Source organism: Canis lupus, chromosome 4 (assembly GCF_003254725.2).
Source record: "Canis lupus dingo isolate Sandy chromosome 4, ASM325472v2, whole genome shotgun sequence".
Lineage (NCBI taxonomy): Eukaryota > Metazoa > Chordata > Mammalia > Carnivora > Canidae > Canis > Canis lupus.
This window is the reverse complement of record NC_064246.1, coordinates 29,456,532-29,482,362: the sequence shown is the minus strand read 5'-3', so window position 1 is coordinate 29,482,362 and position 25,831 is coordinate 29,456,532. Positions and strand designations below refer to the sequence as shown.

At 51.0% G+C, this 25,831-nt stretch overlaps 1 protein-coding gene and 1 long non-coding RNA gene across 2 annotated transcripts in view; both read left to right on the top strand.

Moving 5' to 3' along the window:
• ZCCHC24 (zinc finger CCHC-type containing 24) overlaps nt 1-5,719 on the top strand; it is a 60,631-nt gene extending 54,912 nt beyond the window's left edge. Inside the window, exon 4 of the mRNA XM_049109083.1 lies at nt 1,473-5,719. Within this exon, the coding sequence (XP_048965040.1) occupies nt 1,473-1,586 (114 nt within the window). The 3' untranslated portion in view covers nt 1,587-5,719. The remainder of the gene's footprint in view (nt 1-1,472) is intronic.
• A 901-nt stretch (nt 5,720-6,620) lies between these two features.
• On the top strand, nt 6,621-21,368 carry LOC118354532 (uncharacterized). The gene is made up of 3 exons (XR_004815216.2): nt 6,621-6,759; nt 14,417-14,717; nt 15,483-21,368. It is a non-coding gene; the product is annotated as an uncharacterized LOC118354532 (long non-coding RNA).
• Nucleotides 21,369-25,831: the final 4,463 nt, after the last annotated feature.

The following is a 25,831-nucleotide window of genomic DNA, read 5'->3' as shown; positions in this document are numbered from 1 at the left end:
TGGAGGATGGGAGGGACCAGGTGGCTTGCCCGAGGTCGCACGGCTTGGAGGCCGTTCAAGCCCACGTCCCACACAAACCTGAACCCTTTCTCCTCTCCCCTGGCCAGGAAAGCCGGTCATCTCAAAGCCTCTTGGGACAAGGCCGAGGCTTCTGTCCTTTCTGCACCCGTCTTTCTGTGGCTTTAGGGAGCACAGAGATGGGTTTTATGACCCTTGGAGCTGCCCCTCCCTGGTCTCTGTGCTCACCTCCAGGAGCTCTGTGGCTCTTCCATTTCCCCACCTGCCCTGAGTGTCAGCTGCAGGCCAGGTAGTGCATGATGGGTCAGAAAAGCCAGTGCGCTACTTTTGAGAAGTCTGCCGTGTGCCCAGGGCTCCCTCCAGGACCATCTGTGGTCAAGGTCACTGACCCCCGGGGCTCCCTGGCCCCACAGCAGCCTGCGGTTCCTGCTCCCCCCTTCCCCAACCTTCAGCATGTGGGTCCCAGCTGTCCCCGACTGGCTTCCTTTGAGTCCCCCCAGATCCATGCAGGGGACCCTTCTGCAGGTGGGCGTTCTGAGCCGGGGCTTCGGCTGCCAGCCAAGAAACCATGTGCCTCAGGAGGTGTGCCTAATAGCCTCCATAAATTTTCCAGAGCAACAAGTCTTTGCTGGCTTTTGAGAGCCAGGATGGGAGGGAGAGCGGGAGCAGGAAGCTCCTGTGTCCCAGAAGTGTTCTCATGCACGCCTAACACTGCCTGGTTCACAAACATCTAGTCATCTGATTCCTCCCACTGCCCCACAAACGAGGTGTCATGATATGGCCCACTTTACAGGTGTGGAAACTGAGGCCCCCTGAGGTCACCTAGGGAGTGAGTGGCATCACAGGTCAGGCAAGTCACCTCCCTTCTCTGGGCCTCTGTTTCCCTGATAGGAAACCGTGAGGTTCCGCTCATGTAGCCACTCGGTGGGCAGGGCAAGCCCTGGGACGAGGGGCACTGGCTGCTGACCTCACAGAGCCGAGGCTCGTTTACCCCAAGCCCAAAGCCTGGGAATGACAAGTAGGGGCGAGGCGCTGGGTGAGCCGCAGGTCGGGAGATGGGGGCTTGCGTCTTCCCTGCTCTGGGCCTTGGTCGCCTCGCCTGGGTGCTGTCCGGGCACTCCTGGCCCGCCTCTGTCCTGGGCTTTTGTGAGCTGCTGGGGTGGCTGCTCTGAGAGTCCTGGGGGGAGGAGGGCAAAGTGGTGCAAAGACGACTGGTGTCCGGGAGCCCCTCCCCCGGCCCAGCCCTGGGCCCCCCGGCTGTGCACCTGCCACAGGCCAGAGGTGGGAAGGGCCCGGGCCCCTAGGGACCACCTCTGTGACTCCGGGCTCTGTTTCCGCGACCCCCACCCCGTCTGTCTGGTGCTCTCTCTGTGCCTCGCTCTGCATCTGGCTTACTGTCCCCGCTTCTCTCTGTGTTTCTACCTTTCTCCCCACCGCCCCCTTCCTCTCTGCAGAGACCCCTGGAGAAGCCCGACGGCCTGGATGTGTCCGACCAGAGCAAGGAGCATCCCCAGCACCTCTGTGAGAAGTGCAAGGTGCTGGGATACTACTGCCGCCGGGTGCAGTGAGCCGCCCGCCCGCCAGCCCGCCGGAGGAGACGCCCCTCCCCGTGTCTCTCCAAGGTGCCAAGTGTCCTCGTGCGCGTGGGGGCAGCCTCGCAGCCTTACGTGCCCGGGCAGGGCTGTCTTAGGTTCTTGTCTCGTGTGTGTCGACAAACAGTGTTACGGACGTGGCTGCCCCCCCCGCAGAAAGCCAGCTCTCTGGGACTCTCCGCAGGTGGGCCTGAGGTTGGGGATGGAGGGGACAAGGTGAGCAGAGGGCAGCACACAGGACCCCGTAAAGTCCTTGGTGTCCCCTGCCGCTGTCTTCCTCTGAGACTCCCTTTGGGGTGAGCAGCCTTGTGTTGGCCACAAGTGCACTAAATGTACTGTGAATCCCAAAGCCTGCAGGGGACTGTCACCCCAAGACGAGCCAGGCCTCCTTCTCTGCCCGGAACCTTCCTGTTTGCCCTGTGCACAAAGCCACTCTCAGAGTGCCCTAGGTTTCTGTCCTGTTTGAGTCAGCAGTCCTGGCGGGCTGACACCTGTTCTAGCAGCTGCTGGGGAGCAGGATCTCTGCCCCCTGCCCGCCGTGAGCCCCAGACCCCACTGCCTGTGCCATCGTTAACTTCGCCCACCCTAGACCCAGAGGGCAGGGACCGGGAGGCACTGAATGTCGGACGGCGTTCCACGGTGGGACCCGGGGCCCATCAGACGACACCCTCCGCCCCCCGACCCCCCCACGCACACACCTTTCCCTCTCGGGATTGGATTTTGTGCTCAGATTTCATCAGGCCCATTCCCTGTCTTTATCCTTCACCTCTGCCCATACTGGGGTCCCCCCATCCAGACCGAGGCCGTGGGGCTGGGCGAGGAAGGCGCTCTGGCAGGACAGACATGGGCCCCGTGGGCCGGAGACCTAGGTTCCGGTGCTGGCCTGGCTTCTGTACGCTTCGAAGCCTCCGGAAGGCCGTCCCACCTCCGGGCCTCAGCGTGGCCACTGGCTAAGTGGGAGCGGCTCCGGAGGGCACAGGCCCACTTCAGCCCCCGTGTTGTGGGATTCCCGTGGCGCCCTGTTTGGAGAGGCCACACTGCACGCCGTCACCCCATCGGTCACTGACAGAGCCAAGGGGTGCCGGTCCTCCCCAGTCACTGCCTGTAACCCCGCCCTGCCCGGTGCCCCCACCCCTGCAAAAATGAGGGATCCCCCCCTCACATAGGGCAGCCCCGATGTAAGCTACACCGCCTCTTGTTTCTAAAATGGGGACAACGATTTCCTACCTCCCAAGGGAGCGGGGAGGCCCTGCGCAAGTCACGTGGGTCCGGGAGACCCTGTCCCGTCCTCCGAGGGTCACGCTCGCCTCTCCCCTCTCTCCCCCGCGACCAGCCCTAGGTTTATTGTCCCATCGTCCTTCCTTCCTCCTGGGGAGAGGGAGAGAGCCGGCTGTCGGCTGTCGGGACTGGGTCACTTGATTTTGCCCCAACCTCATGCCTCTGTGGGGGGAAAAAAAAAAAAAAGTTCGACCATGAAATGGACCTGAATTCAGTGTTTACCACGGCTCAAGGTCACCCAGCTGGGGCCCGTCACTTTTTGTTTTCAAATGAAAATGCTGTGTCAGACTGAGGAGTTACCGTGAAGTGTTAACCCGGGTCCGGGTCCCGGAGCAAGTTGAAGAGATGGAGGGAGTGCGTTTGCAGGGGGTGGGGGGGGTGCAGGGGAGACTTCAGGGGGCCCTGCCCTCTGAGCACTAGACAAGGAGCCCGAGCCCCACGGCCGCCTCCGCGCAGCCCACGGGAGCAGAATGCCCAGCAACCGGCTGCCCCCCCGGGAGTGCCCCCGAGGAATCCCTCCCAGCTGTCCCCTGCCCCCCCTCTGTCCTGGCCCCGGGCTCTCCGTCCCCGGGGAAGCTGTCACTGTCTGTCATCCTAGCGCGGCTAACAGTGGTGCCCGCGGGGGGGTGGGGGGGGTTGGGGGTGGGCAGTGTGCTGGTCTCTGCCGTGAGGACCAGGACCCAGAAGCCGGGGGTAGGGGGGTGGGGTGGGGATGGGGGGGAAACACCTTGGCCCCAGGGGGCCCAGAGCCTACCAACTGTACTGCAAGAGTGGGGGCAGCCCAGATCCTACAAAGAACCCAGGCTCCAACCTGCTGGAGGCGAGCGGCCTTCCGCGGCCGGCGGGAAATGGGATAGCACCCCAAGTGACCTCCTCGGAGCTCTGTCCAGCCGGTGGCCGCAGCCGTGGGCACCGTGGGGGCTGGGCCCTCCTGCCCTGGGGACCCCCCCTCCCGTGCACCCCACTCCCGTGGGCTTGGGCTGGATCGCGGGGAGCCGTCCGTGGGCAGCAGGAGGCCCTGCCGCCAGGCCGGGGACCGTGGCGATGCTGTGCTCTGGGGGCCCGAGAGCCCAGGAGACAAGAAGGCGTGTGGCTTGTGTTCAAAAGGGACAATCGCCTGCAGTTAGTGGATCTAGCGATCTAGTTGAGAGATAACAGTGTTTAACCCATATGAAGTATTCGATAGTTCTACTTGTGAATTTGTATTTATTTTGAGTTATACTTGACACAGAATTCCTTTTTCTTTTTTTTTTAAAGAAAAATACTATGTGTGTATTTTGAAGAAAAAAAATCATAGATGTTAAAATTTCTTCTGGTTACCCATTTTTCTCACAACACTGAATTTGTTACCTTCTCCGGAAAAAAATCTTCACAGTGATTTTTGTCTGTATATATTTGAGGGCCTTTTTTTTTCTTAAAAAAAAAAAAAAAAGAAAAGAAAAGAAAAAGAAAAATATAATTGCTTGATTTTTGAGGCTAAAACACAAAAAGAGGCATTTTCAAAACTTGGGAGCTTTCAGGAGGGCAATAGAATATCAAATGAAGATTTCTGGAAGTATTTTGCAAACCTTCTGGTCAAGCTGCAAGAATATATTTATGGTGAGAACTTTTCTCTTTTCTCCTGTTGTTGGTTTCTTTTGTTTGTTTCGTTTTTGTTTTTGGTTTGATTATTTTTTTTTTTTTACTATGCTTTGATCTGTAAAAAGTATGCAACGGAACTACATTAAGAAGGAAATATTGTCTACATAGAATATTATATGAAGTTGGTACATAATTCTGATGAGGAAAAAAAAATCTTTGCGATTCTTTAAGCCATATTGTTGTTATTCTGTGTTGTTTTCCTTGGATGAAAATATCAGTATTAAGTAGCCAAGCATATTATTCAAGTGCTTAGACTTATTAATATGTCCGTGTCCTGTATTTATACGTATGTGTATTTTGGAAAGTATTGCTTTTTTTTTTTTTTTAAGGGAAGCTATTATTAGATACATAGCAGAAGAAGGGAATAGTGATCCCTTTGAGCCTCTTCAGCTGAGGGTAACAAACACAGCATTGTAATCCATTCTCTTGCACCTTCTTATTATTATCTTGTTATTATGGTTATTAACTTTGCGTGGGGTGGGCAGGGAGTGGGCCGGCCGAAGAAGGGGCACAGCAGTGTTACACAGCCAGCGTGTGAGGACGGTCCGGCCCCTGCCTGGTTGGCCAGCTCCGAAGGTGACCTCCTTGGCCTGGTGGAGGGCCCCGGTCAGCAGAGCCCGGGAGGGAAGAGGAAGCGGGAGGCAGAGTTCTCCACGCCCCTCTTTGGAGCTTTGCCATCTGAGCCACGCCTCTGGGCCCCAGGCCGTTTGAACTTGGATTTGTCAACCAGAGCCCTTACACCTGCCCTCCAACATCTACTAGACTTGAATCTACTCTAAATGAATATTTAATCCAACATCACTACATGGTAGCCCAGTGCAACAAGTAATCCTGGAGAGTGGGAGGCCTTCCGGCCTTCGGGGAGGTGGCTGAGCCGTCGCCCAAGGGCTGGCGGCAGGAGGGCTCGTCGCCATCTGTCGCCAGCCTCGCCGTTGGACCTCCTCCACTCCCACGTGGCGCCCCTGTCCGTGTCTGTATCTGTTCATATGTGTGTGTCCAGCTAAAAAGACAAACGAGAACCCGTGGGCCCGGCTCGGAGGGTGCATGGAGAGAGAAGGCTCCCGCCCCCTCCGAAGGGCTGCCCTCGGGATGGCATTCCGTTGTGTGCCTTATTCCTGGAAAACCTGTATACAGCTTGCCTATAGCAATATAGCCTTTTCATGCTGTATTAAAAGAACTTCTAAAAGCAAGAGAGGCTCGTGGGTTTCCTTGTTTGCACAGAGCATCAGTGGGGGGAGCTGGGAGTTTTCGCAGACGCGCGAGGCCAGGCGGGGTGGGAAGGACCCCTCGAGCTGCCTATCTCCTGCCCCGAGGCTGGGTCATCTTGTCCTTGCTGTGCTGCCTCCATGCCATCAATGTGCCTCCTCCCGGCCCCTCTGCCCCCAAGTGGACACTCTCCAGAGTCAGGGCCCTCCCCAACGTGGGCCCCAGACTGGGCAAGATTGTCGGCACATTAGGTCACATGTTAGCTCAGCAGTGGGACTCCCGGGTGACCATATATAGGAGTGAATCTTCCTTGGAGGCAGCAGGCCTGGGCCCCACCGCCGTGACCACACTTGGCCCTCTTGCCAAGACCAGAATTTGGGCCCCAGACACTGGGCATCACACAATGAGCAATCTGAAGCATCCAGGCCTCCTGGGAAGTCCCCAGGAGGCAGAACAGAGGGTCTCTCTTCTGAACAAGCCAGGGGTGAGGCTGGGCTGTCACGACGTGGGGTTCTTGCTGACAGCCATGGACAGGAAGCCATGGCTCTTAAGAAGCCACCTACACACGGGCCGAGGGGGGCGGTGGGGGGGTGGCTTCAGCCCAGGGCCAGCTCTCTGGTCATTCTCAACCTTGCTGTTCACCAGAATCCCTGTGGGAGCTGTGGCCCCACCCTGGAGATGCTCGAGAAATTGGCCTGCATCCCCAGGTTTTTAAAGCACCCAGTCTAATGTACAAGGTTGAGAAATGACAGGCTTTGAAATGGTCCCTCACGGTCCCGTGGGGCCAGTGGTGATGTCAGGAGGGAGGCCGGTGGGCAGGGGCTCCAGCAAAAAGTGTGGGTCCTTAGGATCAGGGGTCGCCGTTGGGGAGGGCGGGGTGGGGAACTGGCAGGAACAGAGATTCCCTGACTTCAGAAGCAGGGAACGGCTCTCCCTGTGTTATCTGGAGTGGACAGTGGATCCCCGAAGCCCCCAAGCTCTTTCCTGCCTGTTGGCGCATTCAGCCCCGGATGCCCCACTCAGGGTAAGTGAGGTGGCCCGGGAGGGCCAGAGTCAGCCTGAAGTGGCAGGTGGGTGTCCATGCAGCCGGGCAGGTGGGTGGAGAGGGGACACAGCCCCACGACCGTCGGAGGAGAGGATTCTCGCCTAGGGGTGCCTGTTTGGCAGCACCCTCCCGGGGCTGTACACAACCGAGGACCGGAGCCGTGCCCGTGTGCCCACGGCCCCCGCCCTGCCTCCCCTGGCTGCCTGAGGCTGAGCAGCCCCCACTCCGAGCCCCGGCTTCCCCAGGGATGGGGTGCGCCGGAGGAGGCCCCGTAAGCCCAAGGCCCGGTGTGCACCTTGGCACCCGGGGGCCCCGGGCCTGTGGAGCTCCTGCTCCCACTGTCTGTGACTCGGGCGGAAGGCGCCCCCCACCCGGGACCCCCGAGGTCCCTTGGCCCCCGCGGCAGGCGACCCGGAGCCCCGCCGGGCGCTGGGGCCGGGGCCTCCCGAGGAACCCGGGCTACGGGCTATCTGCCCCCGTGGGTCAGCGGGCCGGCGCCCACGGGTTTGTTGTGTTTTGTTTTCCGTGGAAAGAAAACAAACCCAAGGCAAACAAGCCTGCGTTTCGACATCTCCCGGGGCTGTGGAAACCCGTAATTCCCCTGGACAGGAAGGGCTTCCGGTGAGGCTGACCGGCCCGTCCAGGGGCAGCTGGTGCAAGCCCGGGAGCCGCGGCCACCTCGGAGGGCTGTCGGGGGCCAGAGGGGCGCCCAGCGCCGGGCGGGGACCCACCGCCACTCACACCCCCCCATTTCTGTCCGGGCCACGCTGAGGCCCCAGAGAGGGAGGCTCTGCCCGAGGTCACCCGCGGCCCGGTGGCAGTGGCAGGCTTTGAATCCCGAGTTCTCGGTCCCGGTGCAGGGCTGCGGGGCTGAGCCCAAGGCAGCACCTGCACCCCGGCCTTGGGCCCCCTCCATGCCTGCTCCGGACCCAGGGGAGGGAGGCCGGGAGGGTGCCCCACCACCGCGCCTTCCCATCCCAGCACCTCACCCGCCGGGAGCCCGAGGACGGCCTCGTGCGACCTGTCCAGGCCCCAGCACCGCTGTCTTCCCGCACCGTGTGACCCGGGGGCGCCCGGGGGGCTCAGCAGTTGAGGTCTGCCCTCCGCCCAGGGCGTGACCCCGGGGCCCCGGGATCGAGTCCCGCATCAGGCTCCCTGCACCGAGCCTGCTTCTCCCTCTGCCCATGTCTCTGCCTCTCTCTCTCTCTCTGTGTCTTATGAATAAAAAAAAAAAAAAAAAAAGAATGGGTGCCATGGGGCGTCGGCATCGTCGTCTGCACGCGGGGGGCAATTGAGCCACACTTGCAGGGGCCAGGCCGCACGGGTGTCCCCAGCAGTCCTGGCAGGAGCCGCGCGGGGAGCAGGGTGCACGTGGCAGGCAGAGGAATGGCAGCCCAGGCAGGGATGATGCCCCAAACTGGCAGCGGGGTCCCCTGCGCCCTCCCAGCCCGAGCTCTGTACTGCTTCTGGTCCTGACCAGAGGCCCCAGGGGACTCCCTCGGGCCGGTCTGCTCCCTGAGGGTGGCCGGGCCCCATGATCGGCTGGGGATTAGGCCCTGCCTGCCCGCAGACACCTGGCCCCCTCTCCCCCTGGCCCGGGAACCCCACCCCAAGCCCCCACCCCGAGGCTTCTGGGCGAGTGGATAGGGCAGGAGGAGCCGGGACGAGGGGGGCGGCCCACAGGGGAGGGGGGACCGCGGCCTCCAGACTCCGGCATCTGGCTGTTCCCCGGGACTCTGTCCAGAGCCAGGAACAGTCTGTCCTCAGGCACAGAGGCCCCGCTAAACACACCCGCTCTGTCCCGAGCCGTGCGCGGCCTGGTGCTCACCTCGCCCCGTCTCCCACCCGTGGGCTCACATCCACCTGGGGAGCCCTGGGACGCCCTCTCCAGCCAGAAGGCGCCACTGCGGTGTCTGCGAGCAGGGGTCCCCAGGGCGGCCCCTCTCCCTGACCCCTCTTACCCAAGGGCCACTTTTAAGGAGGAGGCTCCAGCCCAGAGGACAGTGGGCTCCGTGGGAACCATCCTCTTCCCCACGCATCCCTCACCGCGAGCGGGAACCCTCGGGAAGGCGGGAGAAGCCAAGCCCTGACCCTTGGCCCAACACAGTGAGCCACAGTCTGTCCTCGCAGCTCACAGTCGAGAGAGTCCATGTCTTGTGTGACGACAGCTTCAGGGGCGTGAAAACCATGTCCTTGTCCATTGGATACCAGGGGATTTATGGGCAAAGTGAGACAGCGCCTGCGCTCTGTTTTCCAATAACCTGGAATACAGGATGGGAGAGTGGCGAGGCTGGCTCCAGGGAGGACATGGGCCCCTGGGGTCCGATGTCCCCCAGCCTCCGCTCCTGGGCAGGATGTGCGCTCCAAGAGGAACCAGGCCAAGGGCACGCCCTGAGGCGAAGTGTCTCTGCAGGGGTGGAGGTGGGGGGTGGCCCCCAGACGCGGCCTCACACGCCCCCAGCTCCCTCCACGGTCCTCTAGACGGGTAGCCAGGGCCTCTCTGCATCTCCAGCCCCAGTGTGGCCTGGCACCCGGCAGGGTTCAATGTGGCATAAATGAGGAAATAAGATCAGGCCCACATCCATCGGGCCCTGGGCAGTGCCAGCCACTGACAACGTGTTGTCCCCGCACCGTCACGTTGGACCCTCCCAACACCTGCGCGGTGGGCGCTGGGATGAGTTACCATTTGACAGATGGGCCAGCGGGGGTTCAGGGAGGTTGAGTGGCTTGTCCGAGACCTGGTGACAGGAAAGAGTAGAGCTCCTCTCGGACCCCCGTCCCAGAGACATCTGCCCCCAGGCCTCTGTCGGGCTCTGGGGCCTACTCCCTGCGTCCTGCCGCTCGCTGCGTGCCCTCCCGGGCAGCCCGCCAGGCATCGGAGCAGGCCGGCCTGCCCTCAGCCCCCTCACACCTGCCCAGCCGGGCCCGCCAGCCTCTGTGCAGGAGCTCGGAGCCAACAAGCGTGTCGCGCAGGCCCCATGGGGTGACTGCAGGCCGGTGTGGAAGCCAGAGCGCAGGCCCAGCCCCCTGAGCACCCCCGACCTGCCATCCACCCCTGTCCTCTGCCCTGTCCCAGCGCCTGTACCTCCTCCTCCTGGACACGTGCTCTGCCTTCACCTCCCTGGAGCCGGTTCCCGGCCATGTCCTGCATGACGGTCCAGGAAGTGAAGGCTACGCTGTCCTGTCCTATTGTGGTCCAAGCTGGGAGCCGAGCAGCAGTCCCCTCTACCTGCCTCTGAGGTGCCACGGCTCCCCCTCAGGTCCCTCCTTGAGGTTGGGGTCAGCCTCCATGGCCCCTCCACTTGCAGCTCCTGCAGCCCCTGCAGGCAATTTGGAGTCCAGGTGCGGGGCCGAGGCTTCGGCCAACCTCCCGTCTGGAGGTCCCCACCCTGGCAGGGATTCGGGGCCCGATGGCCTGGACCCTGGACCACGGCTCATTGGCTGTCATCCTGAGCAAGTCACCTCCCGCTCCGTGCCCTGGTTTCCTCTCCTGTATAAGGCCCGTCCGTGTCCCTGAGCGTCACCGCGATGATTAGAAGGAGGCAAAGTGCGTGGCTCCCAGGACAAGCTCAAGAGCTGCTAGCCTGGCCGGCCCCTGGGCCTGTGCCACCTGGGGAGTGGGGTTCCCATGCCCCCCCCACCCTGCCTCCTACCCGCTGAGCTCTGAGCCCTGACCAGGTGGCTGATGCAGAGCCCATGCCTCGCTTCTGGGAAGGGACTTGGATTTGTCGGCTCCTTGGGCCGTAGGCCACTCTCACCCCCGCCCCAGGCACCAACACCCTGTTAGTTCACTTCGGACGGGGCTTCTGCCTCAGTTTCCTCCTTGGGCTGAAGCAAGAGACCTTCGCCTAGCAGGCATCTCGTCCTCCTTTCCCTTGGAACCTGACCCCAGCCCGCACCACCGTGGAGTCCGCCTCAACCCTGTGGCCAGGGTCTGTGTCCCCGCCGCCGGCCCCCTCCAAAGCCCCCTCCCAAACCCCTGCTCCCCGCGGGCCTCTTGCAGCAGCCGGCCGGTCCTCTGCTGCCCTCCCGTGGCGAAGTCTGAGAACAGCAACTTTATGCTGGGAAATTTTTTTTTTTCCATCCCCAATTCCAGGTAAGTCCTGATGGTACCTGCACAGGGCTATTTAGGCCTCATGGTCTATGCACCTACGACAATGTTGTCAAGGGCTAATACCTGAGTTTGTCGCCTTTGATTATAAAACTAATGCCTGCAGGAGATGGCGTGGGTGCCACCCAGAAAAATAGGAACTAGGATGTGAAAATACTCAGTGGCCCAACATCCTCCACAGGTCACTACTGGCGGGGTTTTGGCCACATCATTCCATAGTCCTTTTGTTTGCATAAATCCGTGTGCGTGTGATGTGTACGCACACACATGCACACACACACATGCTAGTGGGATTATACTGGACACGCTGTTCCGTAACCAGCTTCGTCTACATCATCACCTTTCCCCGTGAGCACACTGGCCAGCCTCATTTGTCTAAGGGCTGATTGTACTCCTTTGTTGAGTAATGTGTTTGTCATTGCCTTATAGAAGGATTCGATGCATTACTGTTTTGAAAAGTCGAACGTTTTTCCTTCTATAAGAAACAGTGCAGAGGATCATAGCGGGAGGGAGACAAAAGTGAATGGGAAGAAATTAGAGAGGGAGACAAACCATGAGAGACTGTTAACTGAGAAACACACCGAGGGTCCCTGGAAGGAGGGGGGAGGGAAGGGGGGAGGATGGGGTAACTGGGTGACGGGCATGAAGGAGGGCACGTGATGTGATGGGCACTGGGTGTTACACGCGACTGATAAATGAGTGAGCACTCCATCTGAAACTAATGAGGTACTACATGGTGGCTAATTGAACTTAAATTTAAATAAATGAAAAGAAAAAACGTTAATCATTTTTCCTTTTTAAAAAGTTTTAATTTAAATTCCAGTTAACATACAGTGTAATACGAGTTTCAGGGGTACAGTATAGTGACTCAGCACCTCCAAACAATACCCGTTGCTCATCACAAGTGCCCTCCTTGATCCCCATCACCTCTTTCCCTCATCCCCTCCCCCCTCCCTGCTGGTAACCATCAGTTTGTTTGCTATAGTTAGGAGTCTGTTTCTTGATTCCTCCTTTTTTTTTTCCACTTTGTTCATTTGTTTTCTTAAATTCCACATATGAGTGAAATCATATGGTATTTGTCTTTTCTCTAACATTTTGCTCAGCATAATAGTCTCTAGCTCCATCCATGTCCTTGCAAATTGCAAAATCTTGTTCCTTTTTATGATTAATATTCATATATATATATAATGTACCATATCTTATTTATCCATTCATCAATTGTTGGACACTTGGACTGTTTCCATAGTTTGGCTACTGTAGATAATGCTGCTATAACCATCAGGGTGCAGGTATCTCTTTGAATTCATATTTTTGTATTTTTTGGGTAAATATCTAGTAGTGCAATTTCTGGGCCATAGAGTGGTTCTATTTTTAACTTTTTGAGAAACCTCGCTATTTTGCAGAGTGGCTGCACCAGTTTACCATCCCCCCAACAGTGCAAGAGGGTTGCCCTTTCTCCACATCCTCACCAACACCTGTTGTGTCTTGTGTTGTTGATTCTAGCCATCCTGACAGGTGTGAGGTGAAATCTCATCGTAGTTCTGATTTGCATTTCCCTGATGATGACCGATGAGTGATGTTGAGCATCTTATCATGTGTTTGTTGGCGACACATATGTCTTCTTTGGAAAAATGTCTTTTCGTGTCTTATGCCCATTTTTTAACTGGATTATTCCATTTGGGGTGTTGAGTTTAATAAGTTCTTTGTATATTTTGCATACTAACTCTTTATCAGATATGTCATTTGCAAATATCTTCTCCTATCTTGTAGGTTTTGGTTTTCTTGATTGTTTCCTTCACTGTGCAGAAGCTTTATGATTTGATGTGGTCCCGAGAGTTTATTTTTGCTTTTGTTTCCCTTGCCTCAGGAGACATATCTAGAAAGAATTCACTACAGCTGATGTCAAAGAAGTTACTGCCTGTGCTCTCTTCTAGGATTTTTATGGTTTCAGCTCTCACATTTGAGTCTTTAATCCATCTCCAGTTTATTTCTGTGTATGGTGCAAGAAAGTGGTTCAGTTTTCCCAACACCATTTGTTGAAAAGGCTCTTTTTCCAATTGGATAGCCTTTCTTGCTTTGTTGAAGATTAATTGAGCATATAGTTGTAGGTTCGTTTCTGGGTTTTCTATTCTGTTCCATTGGTCTATGTGTCCATTTTGGTGCCAGTACATTCCGTTTTGGTTACTACAGCTTTATAATATATCTTGAAGTCCAGAATTGTGATGCCCTTAGCTTTTTTTCAAGGTTGCCCTGGACTTTGGGGTCTTTTTGTGGTTCCATACAAATTTTAGAATTGTTATAGTTCTGTGGAAAATGCTATAGGTATTTTGATAGGGGTTGTTTGGGTAGTATAGACACTTTAACATTTGTTCTTCCAGGCCATGAGCATGGAATGTCTTTCCATTCCTTTGTGTCATTCTCAATTTCTTTTGTCAGTGTTTTATACTTTTCAGAGTACAGGGCTTTCACCTCTTTGGTTAGGTTTGTTCCTAAGTATCTTATTATTTTTGGTGCAAATATATTTTTTTAATTTTTTAATTTTTATTTTTTAAAGATTTTATTTATTTATTCATAGAGACAGAGAGAGAGAGAGAGAGAGAAGCAGAGACACAGGCAGAGGAGAAGCAGGCATCATACAGAGAGCCTGATGTGGGACTCCATCCAGGGTCTCCAGGATCATGCCCTGGACTGCAGGCGGCGCTAAACCGCTGTGCCACCGGGGCTGCCCTTTTGGCGCAAATATAAGTGGGATTGATTTCCTTGCTTTCTCTTTCTGCTGCTTCATTATTGGTGTAGAGAAATGGAACAGATTTCCGTATGTCAATTTTGCATCCTGTGACTTTATTGAATTCATTTATCAGTTCTAGCAGTTTTTTGGTGGAGTCTTTCACATTTATATAGTATCATGTTATCTGCAAATAGTGAGTTTTACTTTTTCCTTGTTGATTTGGGTGCCTTTCATTTCTGTCATCTGAATGCTGAGGCTAGGACTTCCAGTACTGTGTTGAATAAAAGGAGTGAGAGTAGACGTCCTCATCTAGTTTCTGACCATGGAGGAAAAGCTCTGTATTTCCCCATTGAGAACGATATTAGTTGTGAGTTTTTCATATATGACCTTAATGACGTTGAGGTATGTTCCCTCTAAATCTACTTTGTTGAGGGTTTTTTTTTATCATGAATGCAATCAATCTTTTTTTCTTAATCACCTTTCTTTTTTCTGCAGTAGGAAGATCTGGGGTCAGGAGAGCCAGAGTCTGACCTGACAGGTCTTAGGCCACTGTCACTGCTATTGCTGTGCCCTTCCAGCCCCGTTTCCCCACCTACACTGTAGGGCATCAGGCTCCGTCTAGAATCCTTCTCTCTGACAATTCCTCTGAGCTGTCTTGGGATCATCCATACGATTTTGGGGCCAGTGGCAACTTGGACAGTTGTGGAGAAGGACAGGCTGTGATGCTACCTGCTGCCCCGTATTGGGTGAGGCTGCCTGAGGGAGACTGAGATCTGACCCACGCTCCTTTCCTGCAGGTTGCTGAGGGCAGCTGGGCTGGCTGCTTTCTCTTGGAGGGGCATGTGGGCATCCACAGCTGCTTCCCCACCTAGAGCTGACTCGTCGTATTATCACCCAAGTAAGAAGTGAATGTATTCTCCTTGGAAACAGCTCAAACAATACCCCAGAAGATTTCACCTTCTGGAGTCAGAGAGACTGGAATCACCCTCCCCTACTAAACAACAAAATCAACAGATAAAATATGTGACCCAGTGGTGTCCAGCTGTCGGACAATGGGAGCACAGAGGTTCCTGAGAAAAGGAAACGCAAGCCAATGAGGTAAGGCCTGTGGTTGCAGAGTGTACTGCCTGGATAGTCTCCAGGCTGCTGGGCAGGGCCGGGAAGCCATGCAGCCCCACGAGCTCCCTTACTTGAGGAGACAGACTGGAAAACTTGGAGGGGCAGAGGCTAGGGGGAATTTTCAGATCAGAACCCTAGAAAGAAGACAGCTGCACTGAGAATGGAAACGCACATGGAGAGGAGGGAGTTCCCAGAGAGAGGGCTCCAGACCTGTGCGGAGGGCCCCCCTCAACTAAGTCACTAAGGACAGACCGGAACAGATGTGAGGTTACCCAAAGCTGACCAAAGGACCCCCACCCCCTCCCCCACTTCCTGCAGAAGGAGCAGGGGGAACTAAACCCCCAAAGCTCACAGGGGGCAGAAATAGCGTGAGTCCCCACCAGCCAGATTGGGAAACCTTATAACAAGCAGAGCAGAATGCTGAGAAGGATCTGACCTCAGAAGTGGGACCAAATTAGTCCTTCACTAAAGGATGTGATGGTTTCTTTAACAAAGCTCAAAAGCAAGCCTTGAAGGGGTAAAACTATCTCCACATAATTTATTTGTATTCCACAACAAAGCTTAAGGATATTTACAGGAATATGACAACTTCCAATACATTTTAATAAGGTAACATGTCTGGCATCCATTAAAAGTCAGGCATATAAAGAGGCAGAAATAAGTAAAAACAGACACAGAAATCACACAGGTAATGGGATGAGTAGATATTAAAGCAGTTATTGTAACCGAATTCTGTATTTTCAGGAAGGTAGAAGAAAGCATGAAGATGTTAAAAAGGACCATGGAAACATTTTTTTAATACCTCAAACGTCTAGTGACAAAAAAAAAAAAAAAAACCTTTTCTGACATGAAAAATACACTGGAGATTAACAGCAAATGAAAAGAAGAAAGGATTCATAAAACCTGCATTTCCTTTGCTTTTTGTCTACCTGTCCACCTAGCCTGGCCTTAGACTGAGCATTTATTTAAGAATAAAATCGTGGTGGTGGTCTGAAAAAAGAAAGAAAGAAAGATTAATGAACCTGATGACATAGTTGTAGAAACTATCCAAAATAAAATGCACCACTATAAAAAGACTGAAAAGAAAAAAAAAAGAAGAGGGCATCATTGAGATGTGGGCAACTGCTATTGGGTATATGTACAAATTAGGTATCCATAAAGGAGAGGAAGAAGAGAAATATATTCAAAGAAATAATGAGAAATTTTCAAAATTTGTGAAATCTGTAAACCCAAGAAGGTCAATAAACCCAACACAAGAAATATATCAAAAAAACCATATACCACATCATAATTCAAATGCTTAAAATCAGGTAGAAAAATCTTAAGATAGAGGGAAAAGGATACATTACATAGAGAAGAACAAAGATTAAAATGATAGCACACTTCTCATAAGGGAAAATAAAAACCATCCAAGCCAGAAGGTGGGGGAGCAGCATCTTTATATTACTTAAGGGAGAAATGGCCAACCTAGAATTTTAACTCAGCAAAAGTATCTCTGCAGATCACATATCTGATAAGGGACCAGTGTTTAGAATATATAAAGAGCTCTTACAACTCAACAATAAAAAGACAAATAACACAATTTTAAAACAGAGGATCTGAGTAGACATTTCTTCAAAGAAGACATACAAACGGCCAATAAACGCATGAGAAGATGCTCAACATCATTAGTCGAGTCAAAGCTGAAATGAGATGTTTACACTGACTGGGATGGTGAGAATTGAAAAGAGAGGTAATAGGAAGTGTGGTGAGGCTGTGTAGAAACTGAAACCCTCATACGCCGCTGGTGAAAATGCAAAATTTTGTAGCCACTTTGAAAAACAGTTTGCCAGTTCCTCAAAACAGTAAACGAAGTGACTATATGATCCAGCAATTCTTTTTTTTTTTTTTTGATCCAGCAATTCTTATACTCCATGTAAAGTGGTACAACCCATGTGCAGGTAATCTGTGGTAAATTAAACTATCATAAACCCTAGAGAAACCACTAAAAATATAAGATGAGAATTAAGTATACTAAGTCAATAATGGATATGAAATGGGATCATTTGGGAGAAAAAAAGCTCAAAACAGATGAAGAAGGGGACAAAAAGCAGATAGGACAAAGAGAAAATAAATAGCACGATGGTCCATTTAAATCTAATGATATTGATAGTCGTATTAAATATAAGTGGTTTAACCTTTTCATTGAATGGCAGGGATTGTCAGACTGGATAAGAAAGCAAAGCTCAATGCACCACATATGATCCTTGTCTCTTAGCTCAGAATTTTCCCTTGCCTTGTTGGTGATACTGCAATGGTTCTCCTTTGCCATCTGGGATTATATTAACCTTTATCGGTAGAGGGCACTGGAGAGACACTTTATTCTTCAGAGTTCTCTTTCTCCCTTAGTAGAGAAACAGGTTCAGGGGTACAATATAGTGATCCAGCAATTCTATACATTCCTCAGTACTCATCACAATAAGTGTACCTTTAATCCCCTTGATCTGTGCCACCCAACCCCCATCCACCTCCCTTTCAGGAATCACATTTGTTCTCTGTACTTAAGAGTCTGGGTTTTTTTGTTTGTCTCTTAAATTCCACATAGGAATGAAATGTATGGTATTTGTCTTTCTTTGACTCAGTTCACTTAGCATGATACCCTCTAGGTCCATCCATGTGGTTACAAATGGCAAAATTTCATTGCTTTTTATGGCCGAGTAGTGTTCCATCAGACATATATATGTATATACACACACCACATCTTTATTCATTCATCTAGCAATGGATACTCGGGCTGCCTCCATGTCTTGGCTATTTGTAAATAATGCTGCATAAACACAGGGGTGCATATATCTTTTTTAAAAATAGAGTTAGTTTTCATTTTCTTTGAATCAATAACCACTAGTGGAATTACTGCATCATATGATAATTCTATTTTTAATTTTTTTTGGAACCTCCATACTGCCTTCCACGGGGGCTATACCAGTTTGGATTCCCATCGACTGTGCAAGAGGGTTCCCCTTTCTCCACATCCTCACCAACACTTGATTCTTGTGTTTTTGATTTTAGCCATTCTGACAGGTGTGACGTGGTATCTCATTGTAGTTTTCATTTGCATTTCTCTGATGATTAGTGATGTTGAGCATTTTTCATGTGTCTGTTGTTGTCTATCTGTATGTCTTCTTTGAAAAAATGTCTATTTAGATCCCTTGCCCATTTTTAATCAGATTATGTTTTTTTGGTTTGAGTTGTATAAGTTATTTTAATATTTTGGATACTAATCCTTTATTGGATACATTATTTGCAAATATCTTCTCCCGTTCAGTAGGTTGCCTTTTGCTTTGTTGATGGTTTCTTTTGATGCGCAAAAGTATTTTATTTTGGTGTAGTCCCAATAGTTTAATTTTGCTTTTGTTTCCCTTACCTCAGGAAGAATATCTAGAAAAATGTTTCTATAGCTGATGTCAAATTACCACCTACGTATTCTTCTAGGAGTTTTATGGTTTCAGGTCTCACATTTAGGTCTTTAATCTGTTTTGAGTTTAATTTTGTGTATGGTATAAGAAAGCGGTCCAGTTCATTCTTTGGCATGTAGCTGTTCAGTATTCCCAACACAATTTATTAAAGAGACTGTCTTTTCCCCGTTGTATATTCTTGCCTCCTGTGTCATAGATTAATTGATCATAAAAGCACAGGTTTATTTCTGGACTCTATTCTGATCCATTGATCTATACATTTTATATTCAACTTTCCCTGTTAGAATTATTGTGTCGTTTCTGTCCTCTGCTTGGCCCCTGACCTATATAGAATTGACACTGGCCAGTGGTCGTAGGAGATAACCCACAAAGGTGGGATTTAGAAATTTGTTTGGCTGTGTCCTTGGGCTTGAAGGCATCACTGAACTACCTGCCAGTGGGAAATGGCATGCTGGTAATGCATGGAATGTAGTGACATCACAATTAATCACATTATCTCCTGTGGTTAAGTGACAAGAGAAGCATGTCTTGGCATGCCCCACTTGACTATTACAGCAGTAATGATGACCATAAGTGTGACATGGGATGAATTACTTTGAGCATGCTTGACTGTTTACCAAATGAAAATGACAAATTCTCACTTTAAGTTCTGGTCAAGAACCGGAAAGCTTCCATGACGACTCTAAAAAGATTCTCTCATTTCTTACAGACACTAGACTGATAACTTAAAATCAAACAAAAATTCAATTGTGTAGGTTGCTGAATTAAATTTCAATTCGTAGTTTAAATTCGTTTAAATTCATAGTCTCACTAAGTCTTTCACGTAAAAGAGAAAGAATGGGGATCCCTGGGTGGCGCAGCGGTTTGGTGCCTGCCTTTGGCCCAGGGCACGATCCTGGAGACCGGGGATCGAGTCCCACTTCGGGCTCCTGGTACATGGAGCCTGCTTCTCCCTCTGCCTGTGTCTCGGCCTCTCTCTCTCTCACTGTGTGCCTATCATAAATAAATAAAAATTAAAAAAAAAAAAAAAAAGGGATCTCAATCCCTTTAAAAAAAAAAAAAAGAGAGAGAAAGAATGGGATCCTGAAATTGGTAGTGGGGACATCTGGTTGTATCCAAATAAAACTAACAACTTGAACCCTCACGCCATTCCATCCCCCCCTTGCCAGTGGAAGTAGCTCGCCCTTCTGTGTCAGAGGGGAACGGCCTCTTTGCTTGCACACACTGTGAGCGCTTCATCTGGGGCAGATGCTTTCAAAGGCAATGCCCAAGACCCACCACCACCGCTCCCATAACTAGGTCAAATCTCAGCATTTTCCAGAGGAACGAGAGGACTCCAGAGAAAACAGATCATACACCCAAAGAATTATGAGACTTTGCCAATGTATATTTTTAAGCGTGTTTACTGAACTGTGGTTCACATGTCATACAAATCGTCCATTTAAAGTGCACAACTCGATGTTTTTTAGTATGTGCACAAATACATGCAATCACCAGAACAGTCTGTTTTAGATTTTCATCATCCCATTAAGAAACCTCATATACTTTACCTGTCACCCACTTACCACGCCCCCACCGCCACCTACCCCGTCAGCCTAGGCAATCACTAATCCACTGTCTGTCTCTATAGATTTTCCTGTTCTGAATATTTCATATGAATGAAATCATATAGTTTGTGGTCTCCTGTGACTGGCTTCTCTCACTCAGGATAATATTTTCAAGCTTCACCCAGGTTGGAGCATGCCTCATTCCTTTTTAGAACCAAATCATATTCCACTGTGTGGATATACCACTTTCGATCCATTTGCTCATTGATGAACATTTGGGTTGTTTCCCCCTTTCGACTGTTATCGATAACGGTCCTATAAGCATTTGCACAGCAGTCGTTGTGCTGACATTCATTTCTCTCCGGTGTCCGCCGCGGAGTGGAATTGCTGGGTCACATGGGAGCTGTGTGTATAGTCGCCTGAGGAAGTGCCAGACTGTTTCCAAAGCAGTTGGACTATTTTATATCGTAGCATCAACAATTAGTCTCTCCCATTGGGTGGGCTGTTTTTCACTCTCCTGGTGCCATCCCTCCGCAGCACAAACATTTTTAACTTTAATTAAAACGAGGTCTAATTTATCTGTTCTTCCTTTTCTTGATTGTACATTGGTGCCACACCTATAATCCTTCAGCAAATCAGATATATTCCTCCACTGTGCTGCTTTTACTTTTGAGCTCGTCCAAGGACTTCTCCATTCCTGATGTCGTTTTGGGGTATATATATATATTTTTTTTTTTCCTTGTAGTTTCTCTGCTAGACTCTTTCTTACAGTTTCTCTCTGCTAAAATTAGTCCCCATCTGTTCATGCATGGTGTCCATCTTTCCTCCTAGATGCTTCGACATATTAATCACAGTTCTTTTAAAGTCCCATCTGGGAGGGTTATATCCAAGTCTGATTCAGTTGACGGCTTTATTTGTTAACAGTGTTTTCTCCTTGAATGCTGAACATTATTTGTACCAGAGAAGAGACAGCGGTGTAGGGTGCACTCTGGGCGATGGGCGTGCTGCTCTTTGTTTCGGGTCTATTGCAGGGAATTAGCTGATAGTCAGGAGCTGAGCTGGGTCTGGGTTTTGTCGTTGCAGGTCTTACCCGCAGAGTCCCACTGGTGCTGATTGCTGTAGCAGCGGCCAATTGTGCTTGGGGTGGGCGCATGTTATCCCAGCCTGGCTTCAGTCTTAGGCATGTCTTGAGTGTGCATTCGTTCCTCCCCAGTAGTGGTTGATTTCCAGTTGGTATTGGAATGGGTTCTTGGGCCCTGGATGGTTTCTTGCCCCTCCCACGGCGTTAGAGGATGTTTTCCTTAGCTTTTCCCTGGGGCAGGGTGAGATTTTACTTCTTCCTGGGGACGAAGGGGGTATGGTCCTTTCCCTAGTGGAGTGAGAATTTTGCTTCATAGGAGAGGATCCAAGGAAGTGAGCAAGGCTGCATGCCAGGAGCTGAAGAGCACTTCCTGCCAGCCCTCGGCAGCAAGGCCCGGCTTAGGCCTCTCTCCTGAGCAGCCAGTGGAGGCCTGGGGACAAGATCCTGCAAGCAAATGTGAACTTGCTTTGTGTGGACGGGCCCTCGGCATTCCAGACAAATTAGTCCCTTCTTCGCCTGAACAATTCAATAAAATTTTACTGGATTTCATCGTACTCGCTTGTTTTGAGGCCGCATCTTTCTGCAGGCCTCTGCTACATGCCAGGTGGTTTGGCTGTCCTCTCTCCTTGGAACTCAGATTACCTAGTTGCCTTTCTGATGAACTCGAGAAAAGGCATGACTTTATATTTTATCCACCTTATTATTATTGTTGGGGTGGGAACGTTTTTGTTTGTTTGTTTGTTTGTTTGTTTTTTTGCAGCGTTCTATATCCTAAGCAAATGCAGAAACCCATACTATTAACATAATAGGGTTATGGGTCATTTAAATTCTCTATATTATATATATGTATATGTAGCATTTGAATTTTTACCAGTGTATGTTGGTTTTATAAGCAAAAAGGAAAAGATGAGCCAGGACTCTTTGAAGAAAGTGAACCAATAGTGTGTGTGTTTATCTATATAAATAAAGAACAAGATTTATTATAAGGAATTGGCTCGACAAAAAAAAAAAAAAAAGGAATTGGCTCACCCAATTATGGGGGCCGAGGAGTTCCAAGGTCTGCAGTTGGCAAGCTGGGGACCCAGGAGAGATGTTGGTGTAGTTCCACGCCAGGTCCAAAGGCTGAAAACCAGGAAAAGAAAAACTCCATTTTTCTTTCTTTCTTTCTTCTTTCTTTCTTCCTTCCTCCCTCCCTCCCTCCCTCCCTCCCTCCCTCTCTTTTCTTTCTTTCTTTCTTTCTTTCTTTCTTTCTTTCTTTCTTTCTTTCTTTCTTCTTTCTTTCTTCTTTCTTTCTTTCTTTCTTTCTTTCTTTCTTTCTTTCTTTCTTTCTTGATTTTATTTATTTATTTATTCATTTATTTGAGAGAAATTGAGAAAGCTCACAGGACAGGAAGCTGGAGAAGCAAACTCACTGCCAAGCTGGGAGCTCGATGCGGGGCTCAATCCCAGGGCCCTAGGATCATGACCTGATCCCAAGACAGATGCATCACGCCAGGTGCCTGAAGAGGAGATGTTTCAGTTGGGAGGCAGAAGGTTAATGTTCCAGCACAGTTAGGCAGGAGGAGTTCCTCTTACTCAACCTTTAGTTCTATCCTCAGTTGAATGAGGCCCATCCACACCTAGGACGGCAATCTGCTTTAATCAGGCTACCAACTGGAAATGTTAATCTCCTCCAGAAACATCCTCACAGGCACACCCAGTATAATGCTTGACCAAATGTGTGGGCACCCCATGGCCCAGTCAAGTTGACATATAAAATTAACCACCATAACGTTAATAAAAATAATAATAGAGCAGCCTGGGTGGCTCAGCAGTTTAGTGCCACCTTCAGCCCAGGGCGTGATTCTGGAGACCCTGGATTGAGTCCCATGTCGGGCTCCCTGCATGGAGCCTGCTTCTCCCTCTGCCTCTGTCTCTGCCTCTCTCTCTCTGTGTGTGTCTCTCATGAATAAATAAATAAAATCTTTAAAAATAAAAATAATAATAATTGTACCACCACAATTCTGGAAAGCCTCTTAAGGCTGAGACTGCTCTGGGAGGCTCAGTAGCACCAGGACTCTCTCCACCCACTCTGTTCCCGTGGCCCTGGACACCCGCTGACTTCTGGCTCCCAGAAACCCCTCACTGAGAAATGCTATCCAGTCTGGACCCACTCAAGCCAGACCTTCTCCTGATGATGAAGGAAAAGCTGAGGCCACCACCCAGAGGTCCTCCCCTCAAAGGCACCTCCCCACCAAGCTGAGGCATTGGGAAGCCACGTTCGCCAGCGCTGTGCAAGAGCAACAGCCCACAAAGCTTGGACTGAACTGGCCGCTCCCCGTCACCATCCAAGAGCTCTTTATAGGTAGAGGGCTTGCTCCAGATTCCCAGAGCTTCCACCAAAAAGCGTTCCAGAAGTAACCAATGACGCTAGTGGTCTAGTGGTTTCCTTTTGAGTCTTGCCCCCTCGCTCCTGCAGGCCTATGCTCAAATTCTCAACCTTCAGAATTACTATTTTAAAATTCAGATTCCTAGATCCTCCCCACAGAGTTTTATATCCAATAGGTCTCAGGTATGGCCCAGGACTCTGCATGCTTTGCCGGCACCCCAGGATTCCTAGAAGCATTGCTTCCGGCCTCATCGGACCTGGGAAACATTTACAGACATTCCTTTTCATGGAGCAACCTGCTAGAGCCCAGAAGGGGGTTAAATTCTCCTCTGTTCTCACACATGCTCCATGAAAGGAGTCAGGCACAGCAAGCAAATCTTGCATGACTCCACATATACCAAGTCCTAGAACAGGCAAGAGTCATCTACAGTGACAGGATGCAGTGGTGGTGGCCTGGGAAGGCACATGGGGGTGGCTTTCTGGAGAGATGGGAATATTGTATAACTTCACTTGGTGTGTGAATTTATCAGAAGTGACCGAGGGGTACACTTAAAATGCATGACTTTTGTTATATGCATGTCATACTCGGTGAAGTCATTTTGAAAAGTTTATCATGTGTTGTCTCAGGAAAATGATATTCCAGACATTTAAACACATTGTGCTTCCATGTGTCACATGACTACATCTGAGAGCACGTGGATGACTCACGCCTTCATTCAGGCACCAGGTGCCACGTGCCAGCAAGTCACCCTCTTATCTGCATCTCAGGCTCCCGCTTTATCCAGTAAGATCAGGCCCAGGCCCTTGAGCTGGGTGCTTAGAAGGGAGCTGGCCAGTGGAGCGAGTGGCCTCATCTTCAGGAAACCCTGTTTTTAGACAATTCTTGCATTCCTGTCTCCTGCCTCCCACCACACTCCTCTGGATGGAGGCACACACACACACACACACACACACACACACACTCACCCCCTCTCACGGAAAGAGAATGGCTCTGTGAAGTCAATGCAAGCCCCCCAGGCGCTGAGACCCTGAGACTTGCCAGAAATCACCACGGGCCAGCAGGTCCCAACTCAAGGGACTGCCCCTCACACTTGTTAACAGCACCGCTGCTTCCCGAGAGTCCTCAGAGGTCAGGAGAAAGCTCTAGAGACGCAGTTGTGGCTTTGACCTCAGCAATCACAAGAGCTCTGGATGTGGGGGTCTGAGGACCAAGGGGCCCGTGCACTGGGAGAGACCCCTGACCAGGAGCCCTCTGGATCGGTGCATCCGAGTTCTAGCCTCTGCTCTGCCAACTAACTCACAGGGTCACCTGGGGCATCGTGACCCCACTCGGGGCCTTAGTTCACCCATCTGTAAAACACTGGACTGGATGAGTAATCACCAATTATTATCACCATTATCATGATTACCGTTGGGCTCAAGATCCCATTCTTCACATGAGACCCCTTATAGAGCCCCAACAAGAAAAAAGAGGGTATCTGATTGAAGATAGGGGTTGGGGGCCCATGTTCCTTGTCTCCCCCTTGTTCTGAGAACCCCTACGGCTCTTAAGAATTTTTAAGATTTTATTTATTTATTCATGAGAGACAGAGAGAGAGAGAGGCAGAGACACAGGCAGAGGGAAAAGCAGGCTCCCTATAGGGAGCCTGATGTGGGATTCGATCCCAGGACTCCAGGATCACGCCCTGGGCCAAGCGCAGACACTCAACCGCTGAGGCACCCAGGCATAATCTCTTAAGACTTTCTTAAGAAAACTGTTAAGCCAGCTGAGCTCCCTGCCCATGCAGCTAAACTCTGGAGACTGACATCATAGAAAGCCTCCAAATGACCCAACTGTGGCCACTGTGACCTCAGAATGACAGGCAGCACACACCATTAGACTCTGGGAATCCCAAGGTGAAATAATTCCATTCGTATTGTGAATAGAATGTGATTATTAAAAAAAAAAAGAATGTGATTATTCTATTATTCAAACTGTGCCATCTCTGGCCATTTCAGTTCTGAATCCCGCTCTCCCACTCCAATCTGCCTTCCCTGTTGACTCAGAATCATCTAGAATCCCCAATGTGAGTGGCAAATCTAGGAGAGTCAAGTCCACACCTAACTGGAGATGATCACAGATGCTTGTCTAAGACTCTGACACATGGGAGATCTCATCAGCCCTAGGACTCCGGAGTGTATATTAAAAAGACGAGCCAGGCCCCACACTGTGCCCTTTACATGGATCGCATCTGCCTCTCCCCACTCTGTGAGCCAGCCCCCAAAACAGACTCGGGGTCACTAGGACAGGGAGCTGTGATTCGGGGGATGGGGTGGGGAGCCAGTGCTCACTGACAGGCTGTGGGTGCTAAGATCCTTTGTCTGGGCCCATCTCGTCTATGAGGATGACAACAGTACATCCTTGGTTGGACTGATTACGTGAGATCATCCGGGTAAAAACCCTCAGCAGAGCCCCGGACCCATGTGTGGTAACGCCAGTAAAAGTTGGCTCCAGGGCAGCCCGGGTGGCTCAGCGGTTTAGCGCCGCCTTCAGCCCAGAGCGTGATCCTGGAGACTCTGGATCGAGTCCCACCGTCAGGTTCCCTGCAGGGAACCTGCTTCTCCCTCTGCCTGTGTCCCTCTCTCTCTTTCTCTGTGTCTCT